General features: G+C 49.7%; 1 protein-coding gene across 1 annotated transcript; it reads right to left on the bottom strand.

Moving 5' to 3' along the window:
- Positions 1-950: 950 nt before the first annotated feature.
- On the bottom strand, positions 951-25,565 carry LOC119976244 (zinc-binding protein A33-like). Its single transcript, XM_038816598.1, has 6 exons — positions 25,006-25,565; positions 21,352-21,441; positions 20,215-20,448; positions 12,956-12,978; positions 12,753-12,862; positions 951-1,514 (listed from the first exon to the last, which is right to left on the bottom strand). The coding sequence occupies exons 1-6, from the start codon at positions 25,534-25,536 to the stop codon at positions 967-969; spliced, it is 1,536 nt and encodes a 511-aa protein (XP_038672526.1). The 5' UTR covers positions 25,537-25,565; the 3' UTR covers positions 951-966.
- Between the last annotated feature and the right edge of the window lie 1,484 nt (positions 25,566-27,049).

The raw sequence follows: 27,049 nt of genomic DNA, 5'->3' as shown, positions 1-27,049 counted from the left end.
AATGGGAATTCTCATTGACCAGCGGCGGGAGCAGTGAACCCCACTGCCAGCAAAGGGCGCGCCGTCAAGAAACACGCGACCGGGAGATTGGAGAACCCAACCCCAGATGGCAATCCAGGTACCGTGTGCTGTCTTAGAAACCCTACTCTAAGTGAGATACAAGAACAGGCCGATCTCCTCCACTGCTGCTGGCGAGGTCGGAGAATTTGGCCTTCCTGTTCGCTGGTGGCGGGATTCTCTACTCCCGCTGCGACCGATGGGATTTCCCAACTGAGAATCCCGATGGCCGGAGAATTCCGACCAATGTGTCTGAGAAGCTTCAGGGTTGAGATGGAGGGGGGTGTCTGATACACAGTCGAGGGTTGCGAAATTGTGAGCGGTTGTTTACAATGGGCGGACAAATTCTCTCCAAAGTGTCTGAATTTGGCACATCGGCGTCAGATTGGGAGATTGCTGAGAGCTCCGTTAGTTAAAGCCACACGCTCGAATAAAAAGGGAAGAGGAAAAGCTGCTTTGAAAAGACAGGTGAAAGGGGGAGGGGGTCGGGGAGGGGGATGAGGGATGGAGATTAGATTGGGACAACATGAAGAAAGACAGGTGGAAGGAGAAATTGGACAAGGGGTGGCAGCGCAGTGCAAACAAATGGTCGCATTCGCCATTTGTTTTGCACCTTGCCACTGTTTGACCCCCCCATCCCCTCCCTCCCACAGCCCCCCCCTGACATCCGTCTCCATTGGTTCCACAGGATACTGGGTGGGGGCTCCAATAGGTGGAACAGCCATCGCGTCAGATTTATCTTCCCCACCCGTGTCCATCTCCACCTCCTGCTCAGCCATTTCTGGCCTGTACTGAAAGGGTCGAGAGGATTGAAGGGGAGATTCGAAGGGGACGGGGGGGGGGGTGGGGGGGGGGGGGGGGGGGGGGGGGGTGGGGGTAGGGGAATGATTGGGATTGACCTCTTGGCCATCAATGAAATGTGGACTGACAGATTTTTAGTGGTTCTGAGTTCTCCCCATGCCCACTCAAGCAGGGACTGAAGAAAGGGTAAAGTTTCTCCGTGAACAAGTCAGTGAAGGTGTGGAGGTGGGACATGTTGTCTGCGTTGTAGAAGGACACTTGGCCGCCCTCGTAGTCCAGGTACACGCCTATCTTCCGGGGCCTGACATTCAGCCGGAGGCGGGTGCGAGGCAGGGAGCCTGCCTTGTAATCATTGCCGTTCCTCAGCCACACGATCCAGTATCCAGCCTGCGGAATGGCGGTGATGTCCCCCTTCCTGTTGATAGATTCCTTCACCACTCCCACGTCCCACTCGCTACTCTCCCCCACCGCCACCTCCCAGTAGTGCCTCCCCATGGTGAATCCTTGCGAGCCCAGCACGCAGAGGGAGGGGTTGAACCTCTCCGGCGTGTCGGGGAGCTGTTGCTGTTTGTTGGCATATCTGACGCTGGTCAGGTCTTCCGATATGAGGAGCCAAGTGTGGGCCGTCTTTGGGTTCAGGGTCACTGAAGCGGGAACTGGTAGAAGGAGAGAGAGAGAGGAGATAATAAATAAGTAACTCACAAAATAAGTGTTTTCTAAAGCTATAGATTCGATTTCTCGAAACTCAGTGGTTTTACTCGTTAAAGATCACGTTTTACATAAAAAATACCGCATATGTTCGAAATCCGAAATTTTAAAAAATGGTCCACATCGGTCGAGAGAAACAATTAATGTCTCTGGTTAATAAACTTTATCAGAACTGAAAATAGTTTGAGATGAAGTGGACCTCAAATAAGTAGAGGCGTAGTGGTTGGGGGAGGGGAGGGGGGGCTCGATAAAAGCATTGTTGTTCCCAATCCCATCAGTATTTCCAAAAGACAGGTTACCATTTCCCAAAATTGGACCGTTGTCATGTGCAAGAGGATTGTTCGCTGGCTTCAAAGGCATTCTTTTGTGGGATATGGGGCTCACTGACTGGACCAGCATTTATTGTCCAACCCTAATTACCCCTTGACAAGGTGGCGCTGAGCTGCCTTGTTGAAGCCGCTGCAGTCCCTGAGGTGTAGGTACACCCAGCGTGCTGTTAGGGAGGGAGCTCCGGGATTTGAACCCGGCGACACTGAAGGAACGGCCGATATATTTCCCAGTCAGGATGGGGCGTGACTTGGAGGGGAACCTCCAGGTGGGGGGTGATCCCAGGTATCTGCTGCTCTTGTCCTTCTAGATGGTGGTGGCCGTGGGTTTGGAAGGTGCTGCCTGAGGAACCTCGGTGAGTTCCTGCAGTGAATCTTGTCGATGGTGCACACGGCCATCGGAAGATGGAATGTTTAAGATGGTGGATTGGGTGCCAATCAAGCGGGGCGACTGTAATGGTGTGGAGCCTCTTGAGTGTTGTGGGAGCCGCGCTTATGCAGTCAAGTGGAGGGTTTTCCATCACACTCCTGCTTTAGTGGCTTGTAGATGGAGTCTATTAAAAACATGAGATCACTGTGGCGAATAAAATCACCAGAGACTTGCGTCCCTAGTAGCCCGGCGGAGGATCTTGCGACAGTGGAAGGATGCGAGACCCCCAAGCGTGGAGACCTGGATCAATGACATGGTGGGTTTTATTAAGCTGGAGAAGGTCAAATTCGCCCTGAGAGGATCGGTACAAGGGTTCTTTAGGCGGTGGCAGCCTTTCCTCGACTTTCTGGCTCAGCGATAGGGAACTAGGTCAGCAGCAGCAGCAACCCGGGGGGGGGGGGGGCCGTTGACTATGATTATTTAATTTTAATTTATTTTCAAGTTCTCTTGTTGTTTACCGGGTTTTGGAGGGGGTGGGGGGGTTCGACATATGTGTTGCTACGGTCTTGGGGGTGTTATGCTTATTATATTGTATTATTGTTGCTTGCTACTGTTTGTTGTTATATATTTTGTAAAAAATTTTCAATAAAAATTATTTTTTTTAAAAAGCACCAGAGACAGTGAGAGAACAAATGTAAGAGGTTTATAAAATGCAACAAAGTGATTGCTCTAATGATGCTCGGAATTCTCCAGCTGTTTGCTGGCGATGAGATTCTCTGGTCTCGTTTGCAACGCGCCCCCGCCCACTGGTTTGTGAGTGTTGTGAGGTGATGTCAATGGAAATTCCCATTGAGAAGCGGTGGGAGCCAAGAATCCCGCCACTAGCCAACAGTATGCCGTCTCCCGCCGCCGGAAAACACGCGGCTGGGATGGATCGGAGTTGAAACTATTCCCTTTCCATCTAAAAGACTCCCATTTTTAGCAAATCTGAAAAATGCTGATTTGTTCACTGTTTTGAACATGCATTACAGCAATGCCCTCTGCTGGCAACATAGGTATATTACAGAAATCATTGTTAAACTCCCAACATTAAACATCCATTTGGATGCCACGGACACTGATATGGATTCAGAGTTTGCTGTTGCCTCTTTGGTCAGGGACGTGCCTGACGCGAGCTGAGACCAATGTTTAAACATCTCCGAGCAATGTTATTTTTACAAAATGTACCTGCGGGACAGCTTATGTTTGCAATCACGCACAGCGCCCTCACCCCCTTGGTACACACACCCAAGCAGCCCTAACTTTTTGAAACACTTGTAAACTGGTTCTGAACTGGTTTGCAGGGTTCGTGCGTGGGTTTCAGCCGTAGCTCATCTATATTATTCATTTACTGGATGTGGGAGTCGCTGGCTGAGCCAGCATTTGTTACCCCTTCCTCGTGCGAGACATAGCAGCAGGGATGAACCACTCGGCCCATCAAGCCTGCTCCGGCATTCAGGAATGGACTTGGACTTCAACTCCATTTTCCCGCCCACATCCAATTTTCCTTAATTCCCAGAGCGTAAAAATCTGTCTACCAAACCTTTTCTTTAATAAATTTTAGAGTACCCAATTATTTTTTTTCAATTAAGGGGCAATTTAGCGTGGCCAATACACCTTCCCTGCACATCTTTGGGTTGTGGGGGTGAGACCCACGCAGACACGGGGAGAATGTGCAAACTCCACACGGACAGTGACACAGGGACGGGATTCAAACCCGGGTCCTCAGCTCCATAGGCAGCAGTGCTAACCACTGTCCCACCGTGCTGCCCTGTCTATCCAAACCTTAACTGTATTCGACGATGGAGCATCTGAAACCCTCCGTGGTAGACAATTCCAACCATTCACAACCCTTTGAAGTAATTTCTCCTCACCTCAGCACGAAATGATTGACCTCTTATCGTGAGACTGTGCTCTCAACCTTTATCAACATTTACTGCCTCTTAAAAACATTTTGCATTTTCTATTCTTATTACTAAAGTGCATCACCTCGCACTTCCCCACATTGCGCTTATCGGCCATCTTGTTGCCCTCTCACCTAACTTGTCGATATCTCTTTGCAGCCTCTTTGTGTCCTCCCCACGGTTTACATTTCCACTTTGATGAAAACTTTGATTCCTCGCTTCGCTTGAGTCGTTAATATAGAATGTAAATAGCTGAGGCCCCTGCACTGATTCTTGCTACGCTCCAACATTCACTGCCTGCCAACTTGAGAATGCCCCATTTATGCCAACCCTTTGCTTCCTGTCTGTTAGTCAATCCCCTACCATCCTAACATATTACCACCAATGCCGTGCGCCTTAAACTTGCCCTTTAACCTTTTGATGTGGCACCTTATTGAATGTATTTTGGAAATAGGAGTATACTACATCTACTGGTCCCCCTTTATCTACCCTATTACTTACATCCCCAAAAAACTCTAAGAAATGTTTTATGCATCGATGTACAACTCTAATGCTGTGGTCAGGGAGTATGTTCTGTCGGCACATCAGTTAGCGCCAATGCTTTCTGTTTCAGCTTGCTGGAGAGAACAAAGAACAAAACAACAAAGAAAATTACAGTACAGGAACAGGCCCTTCGGCCCTCCCAGCCTGCACCGATCCAGATCCTTTATCTAAACCTGTCGCCTATTTTCCAAGGATCTACTTCCCTCTGTTCCCCGCCCGTTCATATATCTGTCTAGATGCATCTTAAATGATGCTATCGTGCCCACCTCTACCACCTCCGCTGGCAAAGCGTTCCAGGCACACACCACCCTCTGCGTAAAAAACTTTCCACGCACATCTCCCTTAAACTTTCCCCCTCTCACCTTGAAATCGTGACCCCTTGTAATTGACACCCCCACTCTTGGAAAAAGCTTGTTACTATCCACCCTGCCGATACCTCTCATAATTTTGTAGACCTCAATCAGGTCCCCCCTCAACCTCCGTCTTTCCAATGCAAACAATCCTAATCTACTCAACCTTTCTTCATAGCTAGCACCCTCCATACCAGGCAACATCCTGGTGAACCTCCTCTGCACCCTCTCTAAAGCATCCACATCCTTCTGGTAATGTGGCGACCAGAACTGCATGCAGTATTCCAAATGTGGCCTAACCAAAGTCCGATACAACTGACCACTCTATCAACCTGCGTTGCCACCTTCAGGGTACAATGGACCTGAACTCACCGATCTCTCTGTACATCAATTTTCCCCAGGACTCTTCAATTGACTGTATAGTCCGCTCTTGAATTGGATCTTCCAAAATGCATCACCTCGCATTTGCTTGGATTGAACTCCATCTGCCATTTCTCTGCCCAACTCTCCAGTCTATCTATATTTTGCTGTTGACATGTTGCTGATCCTGATATTGGATTGCCCTTTCTGCTATGGAAGGTTGGCAGCTCCCCATCAACCAGAGATTTCTCCCTTGACAATATCCTCCCCTCCATCACCAACACTAAAACTTTGCTCAGTTATCTGATCTGTGTTTGTGGGATCTTACTGTCCATAATTTGGCTGCTGAGTTTCGTGCACTTCAAAAGTATTTAATTGGCTGTAAAGCCCTTGGGGATTTGAAAGTGGCTATACAAATGCAAATCAAGATTGCCACCTGAGAGATAAAGGTCCCTCAGATAGGATCTGTTCACTTCACAGCTCCTCTCAAAGACGGACGGTTAGCACGGTATTTAAACACCTATTTGAGTCTCCTGCGAGTTGAACGACCAGCACGAGGTTCAGTGTCAGGGACCCGAGGCCTTTCCACCATCCTGCCTCAGAATCAGAGAGAAAGAGTATCAAGTGCAGTGAAACCTTACGTCCCCTAATTGGGGAAGGGAGGGGAGGGCGGTATGAAGGTACCGAGGAGTATATTATCACTTTACGCAAGGGTGTTAGTGGATTGAACAACCCCCCTTTAAACAACACCCAATTATCATTTCCGATGAAAATATGTGGAAACTTGTATCGGAGGAGCCTACACCCTTGGGAAAGGAGTCTCACTTCCTCCACCACCACCACCCCTCCTCCACCCCATCATCCAGAGGTTCAACACCCTTGTCAAAGGAGGCCACACCTTCATGCAGGGAGCCTATCCCCTCTCCCCTCATGTGGGGGGCCTGTAAAGAAGGCCAAGGGCCTACTCTCTAGGCCAGCTATTGACTTCCTTGAAAAGAAGAGCCATTTTTTAAATGTCCAAAATATCAATATCAAAAGATCTGCAATGCTCCTACTGCCGATGACAATCAGAAGCAATGTTTTAAAGTTCTTCTCTCAAAATAAAAGTTGCTCATTCAGTGAGGCTTTCTCACAAATGCATTTCTAAGAACAGCTTCAAAAAAATAAGTCATCAAATTACTATTAAAATGGCTGCAACCAGTCATGGTTGGGTTGGGAACAGCACAATTCTTTAATGAGTCTCCGCAAGTGTCAATGTATAAGATTTAAACTTTCATGTGACAAAATTTACTTCATGAGGTGGACAAAAGTCATTTTGCTGAAAAATAGGGATTTTGTTTTGTGGACGAAGTGAATTGCCGGTAGGGATTTTTCACCTGTTGGGCGTGTGCACTGGTGGGCCTGGAAGCTGGCGCCAAACACGCTCCCGGACAGAGTCAGCCCCCAAGCATGATTTCCCATTCGCTGGCCGATCATTGGCCCAGGGACATGAAGCAGCCACTGTGAAAGGCTGAACACCATCAGGGAAGGTGAGAAGAGGGTTGGCGGTGCCAATGTCCTCTCTCAGGGTGGGGGTGGGGGGGGTGGGGAATGGAGGGAGGGGGGCAGCCACAGTGGCGCTGACTCAGGGAGCTGTTAACCGAGGAAAAATCAATAGCAAAAGAAGAACAACGCATGAGTGTCGTGGCAGCACAACCAATCTCGGACTTCAGTGCCCAGACACATTTGCTTTATCTTATTCCCGGCTTGGATCACTGTCTGTGCGGAGTCTGCACATTCTCTGTCTGGAAGGCAGACAGGTGGCTGCAAAATCACAGTCGATTGCTCTTTACTTAATTTAAATTGGCTGCTTGATTGCCGGCGCAAACACATCCGATTCACCTGCTCACCCGCCGACCCCCTGCTCCATGATGTCGGCAAGAACTGCTAGTGTCATTTGGCAAAATATTACATTCGGCCTCGTCGATCCCATTCCCAATCTCCGAGTGTAAAATTCTGGTCAATCCCATTCCCAATCCCTGGGTGTAAAATTCTGGTCGATCCCATTCCCAATCTCCGAGTGTAAAATTCTGGTCGATCCCATTCCCAATCACTGGGTGTAAAATTCTGGTCGATCCCATTCCCAATCTCGGAGTGTAAAATTCTGGACAATCCCATTCCCAATCTCCGAGTGTAAAATTCTGGTCAAACCCATTCCCAATCCCTGGGTGTAAAATTCTGGTCGATCCCATTCCCAATCTCCGAGTGTAAAATTCTGGTCGATCCCATTCCCAATCTCCGAGTGTAAAATTCTGGACAATCCCATTCCCAATCTCCGAGTGTAAAATTCTGGTCAAACCCATTCCCAATCCCTGGGTGTAAAATTCTGGTCGATCCCATTCCCAATCTCCGAGTGTAAAATTCTGGACAATCCCATTCCCAATCTCCGAGTGTAAAATTCTGGTCAATCCCATTCCCAATCCCTGGGTGTAAAATTCTGGTCGATCCCATTCCCAATCTCCGAGCGTAAAATTCTGGTCGATCCCATTCCCAATCCCTGGGTGTAACATTCTGGTCGATCCCATTCCCAATCCCTGGGTGTAAAATTCTGGTCGATCCCATTCCCAATCTCCGAGCGTAAAATTCTGGTCGATCCCATTCCCAATCCCTGGGTGTAACATTCTGGTCGATCCCATTCCCAATCCCTGAGTGTAAAATTCTGGTCGATCCCATTCCCAATCCCTGAGTGTAAAATTCTGGTCGATCCCATTCCCAATCCCTGAGTGTAAAATTCTAGACAATCCCATTCCATATCCGTGAGTGTAAAATTCTGGACAATCCCATTCCCAATCTCCGAGTGTAAAATTCTGGTTGATCCCATTCCCAATGCCTGAGTGTAAAATTTTAGTCAATCCCATTCCCAATCTCCGAATGTAAAATTCTGGTCGATCCCATTCCCAATCCCTGAGTGTAAAATTCTAGACAATCCCATTCCATATCCGTGAGTGTAAAATTCTGGACAATCCCATTCCCAATCTCCGAGTGTAAAATTCTGGTTGATCCCATTCCCAATGCCTGAGTGTAAAATTTTAGTCAATCCCATTCCCAATCTCCGAATGTAAAATTCTGGTCGATCCCATTCCCAATCCCTGGGTGTAACATTCTGGTCGATCCCATTCCCAATCCCTGGGTGTAAAATTCTGGTCGATCCCATTCCCAATCCCTGAGTGTAAAATTCTGGTCAATCCTATTCCCAATCCCTGAGTGTAAAATTCTGGTCGATCCCATTCCCAATCCCTGAGTGTAAAATTCTAGACAATCCCATTCCATATCCGTGAGTGTAAAATTCTGGACAATCCCATTCCCAATCTCCGAGTGTAAAATTCTGGTCGATCCCATTCCCAATGCCTGAGTGTAAAATTTTAGTCAATCCCATTCCCAATCTCCGAATGTAAAATTCTGGTCGATCCCATTCCCAATACCTGAGTGTAAAATTCCGGACAATCCCATTCCCAATACCCGAGTGTAAAATTCCGGACAATCCCATTCCCAATACCCGAGTGTAAAATTCCGGACAATCCCATTCCCAATCTCAGTGTGTAGAATTCTGGTCAATCCCACTCCCAATCCCTGGGTGTAAAATTCTGGTCAATCCCATTCCCAATCCCTGAGTGTAAAATTCTGGTCAATCCCATTCCCAATCTCTGAGTGTAAAATTCTGGTCGATCCCATTCCTAATCCCCGAGTGTAAAATTCTGGTCAATCCCATTCCCAATCTCTGAGTGTAAAATTCTGGTCGATCCCATTTCAATCCCTGGGTTTAAACTTCTGGCTTTTGTTCTTTTTACACTTGGCAGTCATTTTGTTCTGGTAGCAAAGCAGAGCAAGAAAAACGGCCCAGTCATGGCGAACAAAATGAAGGCTAGTATTAGATCCAACAAGGAGTCGGATAAAGATGCTGGAGAAAGTTGCAAGTCTGAGGATTGGGAGAAGTTCAGTATTTGGCAAAGAAATCGATTAAGAAGGGAAGAATAGAGTTAGAGAGTAAACTTGCATGCAACATAAAAACAGGTTGTAAAAACATCTGTAAGTGTACAGAAAGAAAAAGACTAGTGAAGATAAATGTAGGCCCCTCACAGTCTGAAACAGGAGAATTAATAATGGTGAAAAAGAAAATGTCACAACAATTGAACCTTTGGTCTGTCTTCATGGAGGAAGGCACAAATAACTTCCCAGAAATGTGAAGGAACCAAAGGTTTGGTGAGACGGAGGAACTGAAGGAAATTAGTATTAGTGGAAAAATAGAGTTGGAGAAATTAATGGGACAGAAGTGCGATACTCTACATCCCAGTGTAGTGAAGGAGGTTGCCATGGAAATAGTAGATGCGTTGGTTATCATCTTCCAAAATTCTGCAAATTTAGGAATAGTCCCAGCAGATTGGAGGGTTTCAAATGTCACCCGCTATTTAAAAAAGAGGGAGGTGGAAAACAGGGAATTACAGATGGGTTTGCTTATCAGTAATAGAGAATATGCTAGAATCTAATCTAAAGGTTGCGGAAAGCAGGACACTTCGAAAATATCAATGGGATAAGTTAAAGTCAACATCGCTTTTTGAGGATGTAACTAGAATAGATAAGGGTGAACCAGTGGATGGGGTGTATTTAGGTTTTCAGAAAGCTTTTGGTGAAAGACCAGATTCGAGTGCAAAATTAAATTGCACAATTGAATTGATTGGGGATAATATATTGGTATCAATCGAGAATTTTTTAGCAGACAGAAAACATAGAGGAGGAATAAATAGGTCTTTTTCAAAGTGGGGTCCCACAATGGTCAGTGCTTGGGCCCCAGCTATTCACAATATCCATCAAGGACTTGGATGAAGGAACCAAATGTAATATTTCTAAGTTTGCTGATGACACGAAACATAGTGGGAATGTCAGTGGTGAGGAGGATGTTAAGGAGGCTTCAAAGTGATTGAGGCAGGTTGAGTGAATGTGCAAATATGTGCCAGATGTGGAGAACGTGGATACATGTGAATTTATCTACTTCAGATGGAGAAACAGGTGGCAGAGTATTACTTTAATGGTAATCATGGGCGGGATTCTCTGACCCCCCCCCCCCTCCCCCCGGCTGGGTAGGAGAATCGCCGGGGTCTGGCGTGAATTCTCCGGCACCGGATATTCGGCGGGGGCGGGAATCACGCCGCGCCAGTCGGCGGCCGCCCCCCCTGCCCCCCAGCGATTCTTCGGCCCGCGATGGGCTGAAGTCTCGCTGCTGTAATGCTGATCCCGCCGGCGTGAATCAAACCACCTCCCTTACCGGCAGGACTGGCGGCGTGGGCGGGCTCCGGGGTCCTGGGGGGGGTGGGGGGGCGCGGGGCGATCTGACCCTGGGGGGGTGCCCCCACGGTGGCCTGGCCCGATCGGGGCCCACCGATTCGCGGTCAGGCCTGTGCCGTGGGGGCATTCTTTTCCTTCCGCGTTGGCCATAGCCTTCGCGATAGCCGACGCGGAAGTGACCCCCTCCCCTTCACATGCGCGGGGATGACGTCAGCAGCCGCTGACGCTCCGGCGCATGCGTGGACTTCCGCCGGCCAGCGAAGTCCCTTCGGCCCCGGCTGGCGTGGCGCCAAAGGCCTTCCACGCCAGCCGGCGGGATAGGAAGCACTCTGGCGCAGGCCCAGCCTCTCAAAGTGAGGGCTTGGCCCCTAAAGGTGCGGAGAAATCCCCACCTTTGGGGCGGCCCGACGCCGGAGTGGTTCACTCCACTCCATCCCACCGGGACCCCCCACCCCGCCGGGGAGGAGAGAATCCAGCCCCATGTCTTTGTACACCAGGCACTGAAGGCAAACCTTCAGGTGCAGCAAGCATTTAGGAAGGCAAATGATATGTCGGCCTTCATTGAAAGAGGACTTGACTACAGGAGCAATGATATCTTACTACAGCTGTACAGGGCCTGGGTGAGACCATACCTGGAGTATTGTGTTCAGTTTCAGCTCCATATCTAAGAAAGGATATACTTGCCATAGAGGGAGTGCAGCAAATGTTCACCAGACTGATTCCTGGGATGGCAGGATCGCCATACGAGGAGAAATCTGGTTGACTGGGCCGGGAGTTTAGAAGAATGAGAGGGGATCTCAATAAAACATATAAAATTCTGACAGGTCTGGACAGACTGGAGGCAGAGATGTTGTTTCCTCTGTCTGGGGCTGGGGTGGATCTAGAACAAGGGGTCACAGTCTCCGGATATGGAACAGACCATTTGGGACTGAGATACGGAGAAACAACTTCATTCAGAGAGTGGTGAACCTGTGGAATTCTCTGCCTCAGAAGGCTGTGGAGGCCAAGTCACTGAATATATTTAAGAAGGAAATAGATAGATTTCTAGACTCTGAAGGTGTCATGGGGAGTGCTGGAGTATGGTGTTGAGATAGACGATCAGCCATGATTGGGGTTGAATGGCGGAGCAGGCTCGAAGGGCAGAGTGGCCTTCTCCTGCTAATATTTTCCATGGGCGGGATTCTCCAGTCAGCCGGCCGCCTGGTTCTTGGCCGCGCTCCATTCGCTGCTGCCAGGATTCTATCTTTCCGCCGATTGTTAGCGGTGTTTCTCATTGTAACCACCCCACACTACGCCCAATCCCATTAGCAGGGCTGAGTTACCAGAGGGAATGTTGAATCGCAACAAACGGAGAATTACGGCCTATGTTTCTATTCTTGCGAATTGTCGTGATGGGTGAAGCGCTTCAACAAAAAAACTGTGTTTTCAGCAGCAGTCAAGTTGTGTACTCCCAAAGGACTGACAACTGGAACTGCACACCAGCAGAACGGGATTTTAAAAAGCCCCCAAACTTAAAAGCAACAGGCTCACCCTGTCCCCTTAACCTGTCCTTCGAGCTTAAAGGGCAAACGTTAAAGCTTGCTGTCACAAAAATTCCACTTGCTACATCAGCCCTCGCACTGTAAGGGTGTTTAGCTACATCCGCAGAACAAGTGGTTTCATCGCTGTGTAACAATGTAGTGGGTTTGTTCCTGAACAATGCTTCTTTGTGGAACTCCTTCCAGCTCTGTTTAAGAGTTTAACGCAAACCCTTTAGCCTTGGGGGCCAGCGAGCTGCTTTCAATGGCAATGTTGCGAGGACATTGTGGTCAATGCCTCGGTGTGACAGCCCGATAGATACATTCGATGGGACACAATGTTGCTCGCACACACGGTTGAAGGTTTTCCTGTTTTTCTTTTGGCTGTTCTCTGAAGCGGATGAGATTTTGAGTGGTTAAAGAGGGGGTGGGGGGAGTACATGTACTAAACTCCTCACCTGGACTGATACAATCAGCCATTTCCTTCCAGGCCGCATACTGCAGAGGTCCTTGGAATATTCCCATCGGCAAATGATCGGAGGACAGCAGAAGCTGTCCGGTGTCGTCACTGATAACAAAGAACATCAACATTACACAGTGGAAGCGAGAACAACGGGACTTTTCAGGCTGCGTAAGAGTCTCTGTAAACAACAGCACATACCTCATCTCTTGGTCAACCTGGTCCTAAAACAAAACCAAGAAAAGGGGCAATTTAGTTCCGGCATCTTATATGATGGGGGAGTGGAGAGGTGCAGTTGTACACCCCAAACCGTGCAGCCAATCGTGTCAGAAGCACTTTTGAAACAGAAACAAAATAATGCCATCCCCCCCCCCCCAACTCAGTTAACATGGTTGATCTGTAATCTTAACTCCATCAAATCACCTTGCATTCTTTAACCTCCAATATCCTTCCCAAACAAAACCTATCAATCTCCATGGTGAATTTGTCAATTGACCCCCCTCCCTCCCTCCCCCCCTCCCCCCATCCCCCCATAGTCGCGACAGCCTCTTTTGGGGCGGGAAGGCGGAGAGAGTTCCAGATTTTAACCCCGCCCCACATGTGTGAAGAAGGGTCCCCTGACAATACCTGTCCAAAGATGTAAGACTTAGGTGGGTTGGCCATGCTGAATTGCCTCTTAGTGTCCAAAGATGTGCAGGTTAGGTGGATTGGCCATGCTGAATTGCCTCTTCGTGTCCAAAGATGTGCAGGATAGGTGGATTGGCCATGCTAAATTGCCTCTTTGTATCCAAAGATATGCAGGTTAGGTGGATTGGCCATGCTAAATTGCCTCTTTGTATCCAAAGATATGCAGGTTAGGTGGATTGGCCATGCTAAAATTGACCCTCAATGTACAAAGAGGTTCAGTTTAGGTGGATTGGCCATGACCAATGAGTTGGGTTATGGGGATAGAGCAGGGCTGGGCCTGGGTAGAGTGCTCTTTCAGAAGGTCAGTGCAAACTCGATGGACTGAATGGCCTCCTTCTGCACTGTTTGGATACTATTGATTCTACCTCGGAATGGCTAACTCCAATATTAAGGTTTCATCTTTTGAGACGCAATTCAACTGTCCTGAGAGTAAGAACTTGGCAAACCACCTTTAGGAGGCAGCGATATCTCCGGCCATATCCCACCTATAGACTGTGTCTATATAAACATTTCTGGAACAAGCCTTTCCATTCACCTGAAGAAGGAGCCGTGCTCCGAAAGCTCGTGTTTGAAACAAACCTGTTGGACTTTAACCTGGTGTTGTAAGACTTCTTACTGTGCCCACCTATAGGAGGCAGCGATATCTCTGACCATATCCCACCTTTAGGAGGCAGCAATATCTCTGGCCATATCCCACCTTTAGGAGGCAGTAATATCTCCGGACATGTCCCACCTTTAGGAGGCAGCGATATCTCCGGCCATGTCCCACCTTTAGGAGGCAGCAATATCTCCGGCCATATCCCACCTTTAGGAAGCAGCAATATCTCCAGCCATATCCCACCTTTAGGAGGTAGCAATATCTCCGGCCATATCACACCTATAGGAGGCAGCAATATCTCCGGCCATATCCCACCTTTAGGTAGTAGCGATATCTCCGGCCATATCCCACCTTTAGGAGGCAGTGATATCTCCGGCCATATCCCACCTTTAGGAGGCAGCGATATCTCTGGCCATATCCCACCTTTAGGAGGCAGTGATATCTCCGGCCATATCCCATCTTTAGGAGGCAGTAATATCTCCGGACATGTCCCACCTTTAGGAAGCAGCAATATCTCTGGCCATATCCCACCTTTAGGAGGCAGCGATATCTCCGGCCATATCCCGTCTTTAGTAGGTAGCAAAATCTCCGGCCATATCCCACCTTTAGGAAGCAGCAATATCTCTGGCCATATCCCACCTTTAGGAGGCAGCGATATCTCCGGCCATATCCCACCTTTAGGAGGCAGCGATATCTCTGGCCATATCCCACCTTTAGGAAGCAGCAATATCTCCGGCCATATCCCACCTTTAGGAAGCAGCAATATCTCCAGCCATATCCCACCTTTAGGAAGCAGCAATATCTCCGGCCATATCCCACCTTTAGGAGGTAGCAATATCTCCGGACATATCCCACCTTTAGGAGGCAGCAATATCTCCGGCCATATCCCACCTTTAGGAGGTAGCAATATCTCCGGATATATCCCACCTTTAGGAGGTAGCAATATCTCCGGCCATATCCCACGTTTAGGAAGCAGCAATATCTCCGGCCATATCCCACCTTTAGGAGGCAGCAAAATCTCCGGCCATATTCCACCTATAGGAGGCAGCAATATCTCCGGCCATATCCCACCTTTAGGAGGCAGCAAAATCTCCGGCCATATCCCACTTTTAGGAGGCAGCGATATCTCCAGCCATATCCCACCTTTAGGAGGCAGCAATATCTCTGGCCATATCCCACCTTTCGGAGGTAGCGATATCTCTGGCCATATCACACTTTTAGGAGGTAGCAATATCTCCGGCCATATCCCACCTTTAGGAGGCAGCAATATCTCTGGCCATATCCCACCTTTAGGAAGTAGCAATATCTCCGGCCATGTCCCACCTTTAGGAGGCAGCAATATCTCCGGCCATATCCCACCTTTAGGAAGCAGCAATATCTCTGGCCATATCCCACCTTTAGGAGGCAGCGATATCTCTGGCCATATCCCACCTTTAGGAGGCAGCGATATCTCCGGCCATATCCCACCTTTAGGAAGCAGCAATATCTCCGGCTTTATCCCACCTTTCGGAGGTAGCGATATCTCTGGCCATATCACACTTTTAGGAGGTAGCAATATCTCCGGCCATATCCCACCTTTAGGAGGCAGCAATATCTCTGGCCATATCCCACCTTTAGGAAGTAGCAATATCTCCGGCCATGTCCCACCTTTAGGAGGCAGCAATATCTCTGGCCATATCCCACCTTTAGGAAGCAGCAATATCTCTGGCCATATCCCACCTTTAGGAGGCAGCGATATCTCTGGCCATATCCCACCTTTAGGAGGCAGCGATATCTCCGGCCATATCCCACCTTTAGGAAGCAGCAATATCTCCGGCTTTATCCCACCTTTAGGAGGCAGCAAAATCTCCGGCCATATCCCACCTTTAGGACGCAACAATATCTCCGGCCATATACCACCTTTAGGAGGCAGCAAAATCTCCGGCCATATCCCACCTTTAGGAAGCAGCAATATCTCTGGCCATGTCCCACCTTTAGGAAGCAGCAATATCTCTGGACATATCCCACCTTTAGGAGGCAGCAATATCTCCGGCCATATCCCACCTTTAGGAGGTAGCAATATCTCCGGCCATATCCCACCTTTAGGAAGCAGCAATATCTCCGGCCATATCCCACCTTTAGGAGGTAGCAATATCTCCGGCCATATCCCACCTTTAGGAGGTAGCAATATCTCCGGACATATCCCACCTTTAGGAGGCAGCAATATCTCCGGCCATATCCCACCTTTAGGAGGTAGCAATTTCTCCTGATATATCCCACCTTTAGGAGGTAGCAATATCTCCGGCCATATCCCACCTTTAGGAAGAAGCAATATCTCCGGCCATATCCCACCTTTAGGCAGCAATATCTCCGGCCATGTCCCACTTTTAGGAGGCAGCGATATCTCCAGCCATATCCCACCTTTAGGAAGCAGCAATATCTCCAGCCATATCCCACCTTTAGGAGGCAGCAATATCTCTGGCCATATCCCACCTTTCGGAGGTAGCGATATCTCTGGCCATATCACACTTTTAGGAGGTAGCAATATCTCCGGCCATATCCCACCTTTCGGAGGTAGCAATATCTCTGGCCATATCCCACCTTTAGGAGGTAGCAATATCTCCGGCCATATCCCACCTTTAGTAGGTAGCAATATCTCGGGTCATATCCCACCTTTAGGAAGCAGCAATATCTCCGGCCATATCCCACCTTTAGGAGGCAGCAATATCTCTGGCCATATCACACTTTTAGGAGGTAGCAATATCTCCGGCCATATCCCACCTTTAGGAGGTAGCAATATCTCCGGCCATATCCAACCTTTAGGAGGTAGCAATATCTCCGGCCATATCCCACCTTTAGGAGGCAGCAATATCTCCGGCCGTATAGCCCATGGGTTTCTCCAATTCTTGACCGATCACACATAGAATAGACTCATTACTGTGCGGAAGGAGGTCATTCAACCCATCGAGTCTGCACTGACATTGCGAAAGAGCATCCTAACTAGGCGCCTGCCCTATCCCTGCAACCCCATCTAACCCGCACAACCCTGGACACTGAGGGGAAATTTAGCATGGCCAATCCACCTCACCTGCACATCTTTCGATTGTGTGATGAAACCAAAGCACCCGGCAGAAACACGCGCAGACACGGGGAGAAGGTGCATACTCCGCACAGACGGTGACCCAATGCCAGAATTGAACACAGATCCCGGGTGCCGTAAGGCAGCAGTGCTAACCACTGTGCCGCTGTGCCAGCACTTCCCCCACCATTGGCAGCCCTGCCTTCAGCCAACCCGATCCTCTTCCGGAATGCACTCCTACAAGACACAACTTAAAACCGAGCTCTTGGCCAAGTGTTTGATGGAGTGCTGTGGGAGTTCTGTACAGTCGGACATGCCACCTTTTGTTAAACTGAGGCTTCAGCTGCCTTATCACACGGACGATCCCAATGCTTTCTTTTGAACGAGACCGGGGAATTTAGTTATTCCTGGTGTCCGGTTCGATAATTACCCCTCGGGCAATACCATGACATGGCGGGGGGGAGTGGGGATGCAGTGGTAATGTCACTGGACTAGTGATCCAAGAGTCCCAGGGTCAGGCTCTGGAAACATGGGTTCAATCCCCACCATGGCACCTGGTGGAATTAAAATTCAATGAATAAAATCTGGAATTTCAAAAAACAGTCATAACGCCCTTATCAATTGTTTAAAAACCCATCTGGGTCACTAATGTCCTTGAGGGAAGGAAATGTGCCGTCAATCACAATTAAATCCTTGGATAAACACAGGGATCCGTGCTCGGACCACTGTTGTTTGTGATATACATAAATGATCTGGACGAAGGTATAAGTGGTCCGATGAGCAAGTTTGCAGATGATACTAAGATTGGTGGAGTTGCAGATAGCGAGGAGGACTGTCAGAGAATACAGCAAAATGTAGATTGGAGAGTTGGGCAGAGAAATGGCAGATGGAGTTCAATCCAGGCAAATGCGAGGTGATGCATTTTGGAAGATCTAACTCAAGAGCAGGCTATATGGTCAATGGTAGAGTCCTGGGGAAAATTGATGTACAGAGAGTTCTGGGAATTCAGGTCCATTGTACCCTGAAGGTGGCAACGCAGGTCGATAGAGTGGTCAAGAAGGCATACAGCATGCTTGCCTTCATCGAATGGGGTATTGAGTACAAGCGCCGGCAGGTCATGTTACAGTTGTATAGGACTTTAGTTAGGCCACATTTGGAATACTGCGTGCAGTTCTGGTCGCCACATTACCAGAAGGCTGTGGATGCTTTAGAGAGGGTGCAGAGGAGGTTCACCAGGATGTTGCCTGGTATGGAGGGTGCTAACTATGAAGAAAGTTTGAGTAGATTAGGATTGTTTTTGTTGGAAAGACGGAGGTTGAGGGGGGACCTTATTGATGTCTACAAAATTATGAGAGGTATGGACAGGGTGGATAGCAACAAGCTTTTTCCAAGAGTGGGGGTGTCAAGAGTCAACCACATTGCTGTGGATCTGGAGACTCATGTAGGCCAGACCAGGTAAGGACGGCAGATTTCCTTCCCTGAAGGACATGAGTGAACCGACCGTGTTTCTTTCCCAATGGACAATAGTTCCCTTGGTCACCGTTACTGAGACCAGTTTTTCGATACTGGACTTTACTAAAATACTGCCGACGCTGGAAATATGGAATAAAAACAGAAAAATGCTGGGAAAAAAACCCACCAGGTCTGGCAGCATCTGTGGAGAGAGATGCAGAGTTAATTTCAGGTCCGTTCATACACTCTTGTTGCTTCTCTCGCCACGGATGCTGCCGGATCTGCTGAGTTTGTCGAGCAGTTTTCAGTTTTTAATTCCAGATGTTATTAAATTTCAATTCCGCCTGCTGCCGTGGTGGGATTCAAACCCGTGTTTCCAGAGCATTAGCCTGGGACTACTGCATTACCGGTCCAGTGACGTGACTACTCCACCACCACCACCACCTCTCCAACCACCCAACGCAAACAGGAAAGAAGCTGTTTACATGCAGCAGGAAGTGGAGGCGTGTTTCATAGAACATAGAACTGTACAGCACAGTACAGGCCCTTCTGCCCACAATGTTGTGCCGAACTAGTCTAGATCAAATCTGCCTGCCTATTCCCAATCATTCTAGTGCACTCCATGTGCCTATCCAATAACCGCTTGAAAGTTCCTAAAGTGTCCGACTCCACTACCATAGCTGGGAGTGCGTTCCACGTCCCAGCCACACTCTGAGTAAAGAACCTACCTCTGACATCTCTCCTATATCGTCCACCATGAACCTTATAGTTATGCCCCCTTGTAACAGCTACATCCACCCGAGGAAAAAGTCGCTGAACATCCCCTCTATCTATCCCTCTCATCATCTTATACACCTCAATTAAGTCACCTCTCTTCCTCCTTCGCTCCAATGAGAAAAGCCCTAGCTCCCTCAACCTTTCCCCATAAAACCCACCCACTAATCCAGGCAGCATCCTGGTAAATCTCCTTTGCATCCTTTCCAATGCTTCCACATCCTTCTGATAATGAGGTGACCAGAACTGCACACAATACTCCAAATGCGGTCTAACCAAGGTCTTGCACAGTTGCAGTATAACCTCACGGCTCTTAAACTCAATCCCCCTGTTAATAAATGCAAACACACTTTCGTCACGGCTCTATCCACTTGGGTGGCAACTTTCAGAGATTCATGGACATGAACTCCGAGATCTCTCTGCTCCTCCACATTCTTCAGAAACCTGCTGTTAACCCTGTAATCCGCATTCAAATTTGTCCTACCAGAATGAATCACCTCACACTTATCAGGGTTAAACTCCATCTGCCATTTTTCAGCCCAGCTCAGCATGCTATCAATGTCTCTTTGCAGCCTACAATATAGCACGCCACCTCATCCACTACTCCACCAATCTTGGTGTCATCAGCAAATTTACTAACCCAACCTTCAACTCCATCGTCCAAGTCATTAATAAAAGTCACAAATAGCAGAGGACCCAGCACTGATCCCTGTGGTAAACCGCTGGTGACTGGGCTCCAGGAGGAAAATTTACCATCTACCACCACACTCTGTCTTCTATCTGATAGCCAGTTACTGATCCAATCGGCCAAATTTCCCGCTATGCCATGTTTTGCTCCAGCTGTTTGCTGAACCGGAGAGCTTTTACTGATCCACATGTGGAAACACTTACTTTTAAGAAGGCAATAGTGTCCTCCTGGTCCAGCTGTATCTGCGATCTCGACAGTTTCTCTTGGATGGTAGTCAGGTTCTGCTGGATGTCCAACAGGTTTTTCTCCAGCTTCTCCGCGACCGTCTCCACGTTCTCCTTCAGCTCGATTATCAGCCGCTTCTCCAGCCGGATCAGGATCTGGTGCATCTTGTTGAACTCGGACATCACAAAGTTCTGCAATTGACTGGTTTGGTCCTGATGGAATGACAAGAAATGGCAGACGGAGTTTAACCCGGGCAAATGCGAGGTGATGCATTTTGTTCGATCCAATTCAGCTGGGAGCTATAAAATAATTGGTAGAACCATTAGGAGCAAAGAGACACAGAGAGATCTGGGCGCGCAGGTCCACAGATACTTAAAAGTGGCAGCACAGGTGGAAATGGTGGTAAAGTTGCTTGCCTTCATAGGACGTGGTATTCAGTATAAAAGCTCAAAAATTATGTTGCAATTATATAGAACTTTGGTTAGGCCACATTTGGAATACTGTGTCCAATTCTGGTCACCGCACTACCAGAAGGACTTGGAGGCTTTGGAGAGAGAACAGAAAAGGTTCACCAGGATGTTGCCTGGTATGGAGGGTATTAGCGAGGAGAGGTTGAATAAACTGGGATTGTTCTCCCTAGAGAGACGGAGGCTGAGGGGTGACCTGAGAGAAGTTTATAAAATTATTAGGGGTATAGATAGGGTGAACAGTTGGAGGCTTTTTCCCAGGGTGGAAATGACAATTACAAGGGGGCATGAGTTCAAGGTGAGGGGGGAAAGGTTCAGCGGAGATGTGCAGGGGAAGGTTTTTATACAGAGGATGATGGTGGCCTGGAATGCACTGCTAAGTGAGGTGGTTGAGGCCGATACGTTAGCGACCTTTAAGATTTATCTGGATAAGCACATGAACAGAGGGGGTACAGAAGGATACAGGCGGTTGATTAGGTAGGGCACGTGATTGGCGCAGGCTTGGAGGCCGAAGGGCCTGTTCCTCTGCTGTATTGTTCTTTGTTCTTTTTGTTCTTTAACAACTTTAATCAGACCCAGGGGGTCAAATGTGAGGGAGGGGGTGCAAGCAAGTAACAAGGGTGGAAATAAGTCACGGTGAAAACTTACGTCCACTTCTGGAACTTGTTTTTGTGTTATCTTAGCTTCCAGGAAAACAGACTTGACTCGAAGAATGTCAAATAGCGATTTCAGCTTGTCCTGAAATTCAGATTCACGGGGTGAGTGAGCTTGTCCACAAACTACATGTTAAAGATTTTGGCTACACAGTTGCTGTGGAAGGACCCAGCCTAATATCAGCAGAACTGCAGCTGCCCCCTCCACCACACCCCACCACCACCATCCCACTTCCCCCTCACCCCCACGCACTACCACCCCACTCCCCCTCCCCACCAACACCCCCACCACTCCGCCTCCACCAGTCCCCCCCCCACTGCCATCACCCTCTCCTCCTCCCCATCCACAACCATCCCTCCCCACACCACCACCCTCCTCCCCCCACCCACCAACCCCCTCCTCCTTCACCCACCAGCCCCCTCACCAGCCCCTCTCCCCCCACCACCACCCTCCCCCCACCCACCAACCCCCTCCTCCCTCACCCACCAGTCCCCTCACCAGCCCCTCTCCCCCACCACCAACACCCTCCTCCCCCCACCCACCAACCCCCTCCTCCCTCACCCACCAGCCCCGTCACCAGCCCCTCTCCCCCACCACCATCACCCCTCCCCCCACCCACCAACCCCCTCCTCCCTCACCCACCAGCCCCGTCACCAGCCCCTCTCCCCCACCACCATCACCCCTCCCCCCACCCACCAACCCTCTCCTCCCCCACCTACCAGCCCCCTCACCAGCCCCTCTCCCCCCACCACTATCACCCCTCCCCCCACCCACCAACCCCCTCCTCCCTCACCCACAAGCCCCCTCACCAGCCCCTCTACCTCCACCATCATCACCCCTCCCCCACCCACCAACACCCTCCCCCCACCCACCAACCCGCTCCTCTCCCACCCACCAGTCCCCTCACCAGCCCCTCTCCCCCCCACCACCATCACCCCTCCCCACACCACCATCACCCCTCCCCACACCCACGCCGCCATCACCCCAGCCGAACCAAACTCCCGGGGGGGGGGGGGGGGGGGGGGGTCATTTTCACAGATTTGCTACCTTGCCGAAAAAGGGCAATTCAGCCCATTGTGTCTGTCACAAAAACAAACGCACCAATAGGGATCAGGAGGAGGCCACTCAGCCCCTCGGGCCTGCTCCACCATTCAATAAGATCATGGCTGATCTGATTGTGACCTCAACCCCGCATTCCTGCTGACCCCCCGATAACCTTTCACCCCCTTGTTAATCAAGAATCTATCTTGCTCTGCCTCAAAAATATTCAGAGATTCTGCTTCCGCTGCCTTTTGAGAAAGAGAATTCCAGAGACTCACAACCCTCTGAGAGAAATAATTTCTCTTAATTTTGGTTTTAAATGAGCGACCCCCTTATTTTTCAACAGTGACTTGGCTTTTGCCAATCCCCTTATATCTTTGGCCTCTCATTCTCGATCCTTCCGCCAATGGGGAGCTTCTCCCTGTCTACTTTGCCCAGACCGCTTCTGATTTTAAGGATCTCTATCAAATGTCCCCTCGACCTCCTTCAAACTCCTCTTCTCCAAGGAGAACAATCCCAAACTCTCCCTCTATCCAGGTGTCCGAAGTCCCTCATCGCTGGAACCATTCGCATGAATCAAAGAATTTTCATCCAACCCTGGTCAGTATTTCAAGGTGATGGTAAATCGGGTTTGCAGAAAGGTGACAGCCGGCGGAATGTTCCGGAGGTACATTCTCCCTTACGTCATCCATTCAGCTCTGATGAAGAGTCATGCGGAACCGAAACCTCCTGCAGGACTCTCCATTAGCAGGATCCTCCGGAGTGACCCCACCCACATGAATCCCGACCGCGTGTGGTACCCACAATGGGAAACCCCATTGGACAGCTGGAAGAGCGGAGAATCTTCTGCCGTTGGGTGCGTGCCGCGTGGGAAAGCGGGGCAGGTAGGCCGGAGATCCCACTGGTCATCCATAGGTTCACCACCCTCTGAGTGAAGAAATTCCTCTCGCCTCAAACTGAAGTGGCCTGCCTCTCATTCTGAGACTGTGTCCCTGGGTTCTGAGCCTCGGAGCCAGGGTAAACATCCTTCCTCCATCTACTCTGTCGGACCCCGTGGCAACTGTGTGCATTTCAACATGTCACATTTGACTAAACTCGAGCCAATACTGGCCTAGTTTCCGAATTCGCTCTCCCCAGCACAACCCCGCCATCCCAAGGGTTAGTCTGGTGAACCTCGGTTGCTTTCTATGTTAAGCACATCCTTCCTTAGATAAGGAGCTGGATTCGCCGGTTTCCTAGCCATGTGTTTCTCGGAGGCACGGCATTCGTTGGCGGCAGGATTCTCTACTCCCGGCGCTTGTTAATGGGATTTCCCATTGACGCCTCCTGACGCTGCAGGGGAAGCCATGGGCAGGGGTGTGGTGCCAGCGGGAACACTGAATCACAATGGGCGGAAAGTTCCAATAATAATAATAATAATAATAATAACTGATTGTCACAAGTAGGCTTCAATGAAGTTACTGTGAAAAGCCCCTAGTCGCCACATTCCGGCGCCTGTTCGGGGAGGCCGGTACGGTAATTGAACCCGCGCTGCTGGCCTTGTTCTGCATTACAAGCCAGCTGTTTAGCCCATTGTGCTAAACCAGCCCCAGTCAAGGAGACCAATACTGCGCCCAGTACTCCAGGTGCAAACATACAAACAGATAGATTGGGGGAGGCAGGGGCATAGTGGTAACATCATCAGCCAGTGTAACGTTCTGAGGGCATGCGTTCAAACCCACCCACGTGAATTTAAATCCCATTCATGAAATTCGGAGTTGAGTAATGGTAAGCAGGAAGCTATCATCACTGTTCGTATAAAAACCCATCTGGTTCACTTATGTCCTTTAGGGAAGGGAATCTACCATCCTTACCTGGTCTGACCTGCACGTGACTCCAGACCCACAGCAATGTGTTGACTCTAAAATATCCTCTGATGTGGCCAAGAAAGCCACCAGGTTCAAGGGCAATTAGGGATGGGCAACAAATGCATGAGCTTACCGAGGTTCCTCAGGCAGCACCTTCCAAACCCACGGCCACCACCATCTAGAAGGACAAGAGCAGCAGATACCTAGGATCACCCCTCCACCTGGAGGTTCCCCTCCAAGTCACTCCCCATCCTGACTGGGGAATATATCGGCCGCTCCTTCAGTGTCGCCGGGTCCAAATCCTGGAGCTCCCTCCCTAACAGCACGGTGGGTGGACCTACACCTCAGGGACTGCAGCGGCTTCAAGTCGGCAGCTCAGCACCATCTTGTCAAGGGGCAATTAGGGATGGACGATAAACGTTGGCTCTAAAAGCCCACATTCCATGCGAAAAGATAAAGGAACAATAAACTCGATATCAGCCCTTTAAAGGGGGCACCGTGTTCGCTTTCAAATGAGAACATGATATAATTTGGTCGGATGGCATTTGGTCGAACTCCCTCTGCTGGGGTTCTCTGTTGCCGCCAGCAGCCCACTCCGTGTCCGCAGGTTTCCCGGCAACGTGGGGCAGCCGCAATGGGAAATCCCCTCGACAAGCGGCAGGGGTGGAGAATGGCGCTTAGTGGGATGCACTTGGGGGAGCAGAGAACCCAACCCTTTACATTGGAACACTGTGCCTCTTTTGTGTGTTTTGCTTTTTACCTTGTACATCTCCACGGCTTCACTGATGAGCATGAAGTTGTGGGAGCGGTGACCCTGGCCACCCCTGCCGTCCAGGCACATCACACAGATCAGCTCCTTGTCTGTCTCGCAGAAGAGCTTGAGTTCCTCCCGGTGTTCGTCGCAGTAGAAGCGGAATTGCTTCCCCCCCGCCCCGGGGCTGTGACCTCCCCCGGGTGCCTGGGGGACGGAGCCTGCCTCCACACCTTCCTCCTCCTCCTCCTCCTGCTGCTGCTGCTGCGCCGGCCCATCGCTGGCTTCCTCCTGCACCAGCAGCCTGCGCGCCCTGTCCGCCAGGTTGCCCAGTGCCCGGTTGAGCCGCAGGTTCCTCTCCTGGAACACCTTCCTGCACTCGGGGCACGACACTCTCTCGCCCTCCTGCCAGTAGCGCCCGATGCAGCCCTGGCAGAAGTTGTGGCCGCAGTCCAGGATCACCGGCTCGGTGAAGAGGTCCAGGCAGATGGGGCAGTTGAGGTACTCGGCCAAACCCTCCGCCTGCTGCTTGCAAGCCATGGTTTGGACAGAGCAGAAACTGGGCTCGGTTGTTACCGTCTCTGCCTGCACCAGAACTGCCTCCGTGAGAATACAATGAAGCCACCAACAACCCCACAACAGCAACAAAGTATTCATACTTAGACTTGAGGAATTCCATTGGTAAATTCTGAGTTATGTCGAACTTTTTTTTCTTCAGTCAGGCTCTGTGAACAAAATCTTTTATTCCTTCAGGAGGTGTCCGAGTTACTGACAGGGCCAGCAGTGTGTGTACCATCTACAAGATGCAACTTTTTATCTGTAGGTTCCTTGTTGTAAATTATAATCGCTACAGTCCCTGAGGACCAGTGGCTGCTTCCTCCTTTGGACAACATTGATCAGTGATAGTTTAACCTGAGGGTCACCACACCTCAGGCAAGGTTGAGAAGGTGGTTCTTGAAGGATAGCCTCAGCCGGGTGCGGGAATTAAACTTGCGCTGTTGATGCCGCTCTGCATCACGAACCAGCCGCGCAGCCAGCTGAGCTAATCAACCCAACTCATGTAGTGATGTGGTCAAAGTATGGAAGATACAGTGGACAGACCAGATGCCTTGTGCACCATCGACAAGATTCACTGCAGGAACTCACCGAGGTTCCTCAGGCAGCACCTTCCAAACCCACGGCCACCACCATCTAGAAGGACAAGAGCAGCAGATACCTCGGATCACCCCCCAGCTGGAGGTTCCCCTCCAAGTCACTCCCCATCCTGACTGGGAAATATATCGGCCGTTCCTTCAGTGTCGCCGGGTCCAAATCCTGGAGCTGCCTCCCTAACAGCACGGTGGGTGTACATACACATCAGGGAGTCCAGCGGCTTCAAGAAGGCAGCTCAGCACCACCTTGTCAAGGGGCAATTAGGGATGGACAATAAATGCCGGCCATACGACATGCCCGTAAAGAACAAATACAAAAAGCAGAACTTAGTGGCTGGTCAGGCCGTTAATGAGGGCACCTAAGAGTCAATCAGGTTGCTGTGGGTCTGGAGTCACATGCAGGCCAGATAGGGAGAGCAGGGAGATGGGAGATGAGAAAGCTGACAGGAACATGATGGGCTGAAGGGTCTTCTCTCCTAATGTATGATTGATCCATGACCTGTATTGTACTAATGATGGAAGCCTCCCACAAGAAACATACAAATTGATCGGTTGACATTCAGGGGAGACCCGGGGAAATTTCCCACTGGTCAGTCGCTGGCGGATGGAATTGTTCCAGAGTGTGATCTGACACACTGTCCCTTTACAATCCAGAGTTTGTTTCTTGATTAGATGTGGGTGTCCCTCATTGCCGTTTGAACTGAGTGGTTTGCTGGGCCATTCGAAAAATAAAATGAAAATCGCTTATTGTCACGAGTAGGCTTCAATGAAGTTACTGTGAAAAGCCCCTAGTCGCCACATTCCGGCACCTGTTCAGGGAGGCTGGTACAGGAATTGAACCGTGCTGCTGGCCTGCTTTCAAAGCCAGCGATTTAGCCGATGGTGCTAAACCTGCTCCATTT

Source organism: Scyliorhinus canicula, chromosome 13 (genome assembly GCF_902713615.1).
Source record: "Scyliorhinus canicula chromosome 13, sScyCan1.1, whole genome shotgun sequence".
Lineage (NCBI taxonomy): Eukaryota > Metazoa > Chordata > Chondrichthyes > Carcharhiniformes > Scyliorhinidae > Scyliorhinus > Scyliorhinus canicula.
The sequence above is the reverse complement of the archived record's forward strand: the minus strand, read 5'-3'. Positions and strand labels throughout refer to the sequence as shown.

Bases quoted from the DNA above. Each gene is read 5' to 3' on its own strand.
- LOC119976244 (XM_038816598.1), bottom strand. From the start codon at position 25,536: ATGGCTTGCAAGCAGCAGGCGGAGGGTTTGGCCGAGTACCTCAACTGC. The intron at 20,449-21,351 runs GTAAGTTTTCAC...TCATTCCATCAG, and splicing joins AACAAGTTCCAGAAGTGGAC to GACCAAACCAGTCAATTGCA. The intron at 1,515-12,752 runs GTGAGGAGTTTA...TCCTTCTACCAG, and splicing joins GGCTGATTGTATCAGTCCAG to TTCCCGCTTCAGTGACCCTG.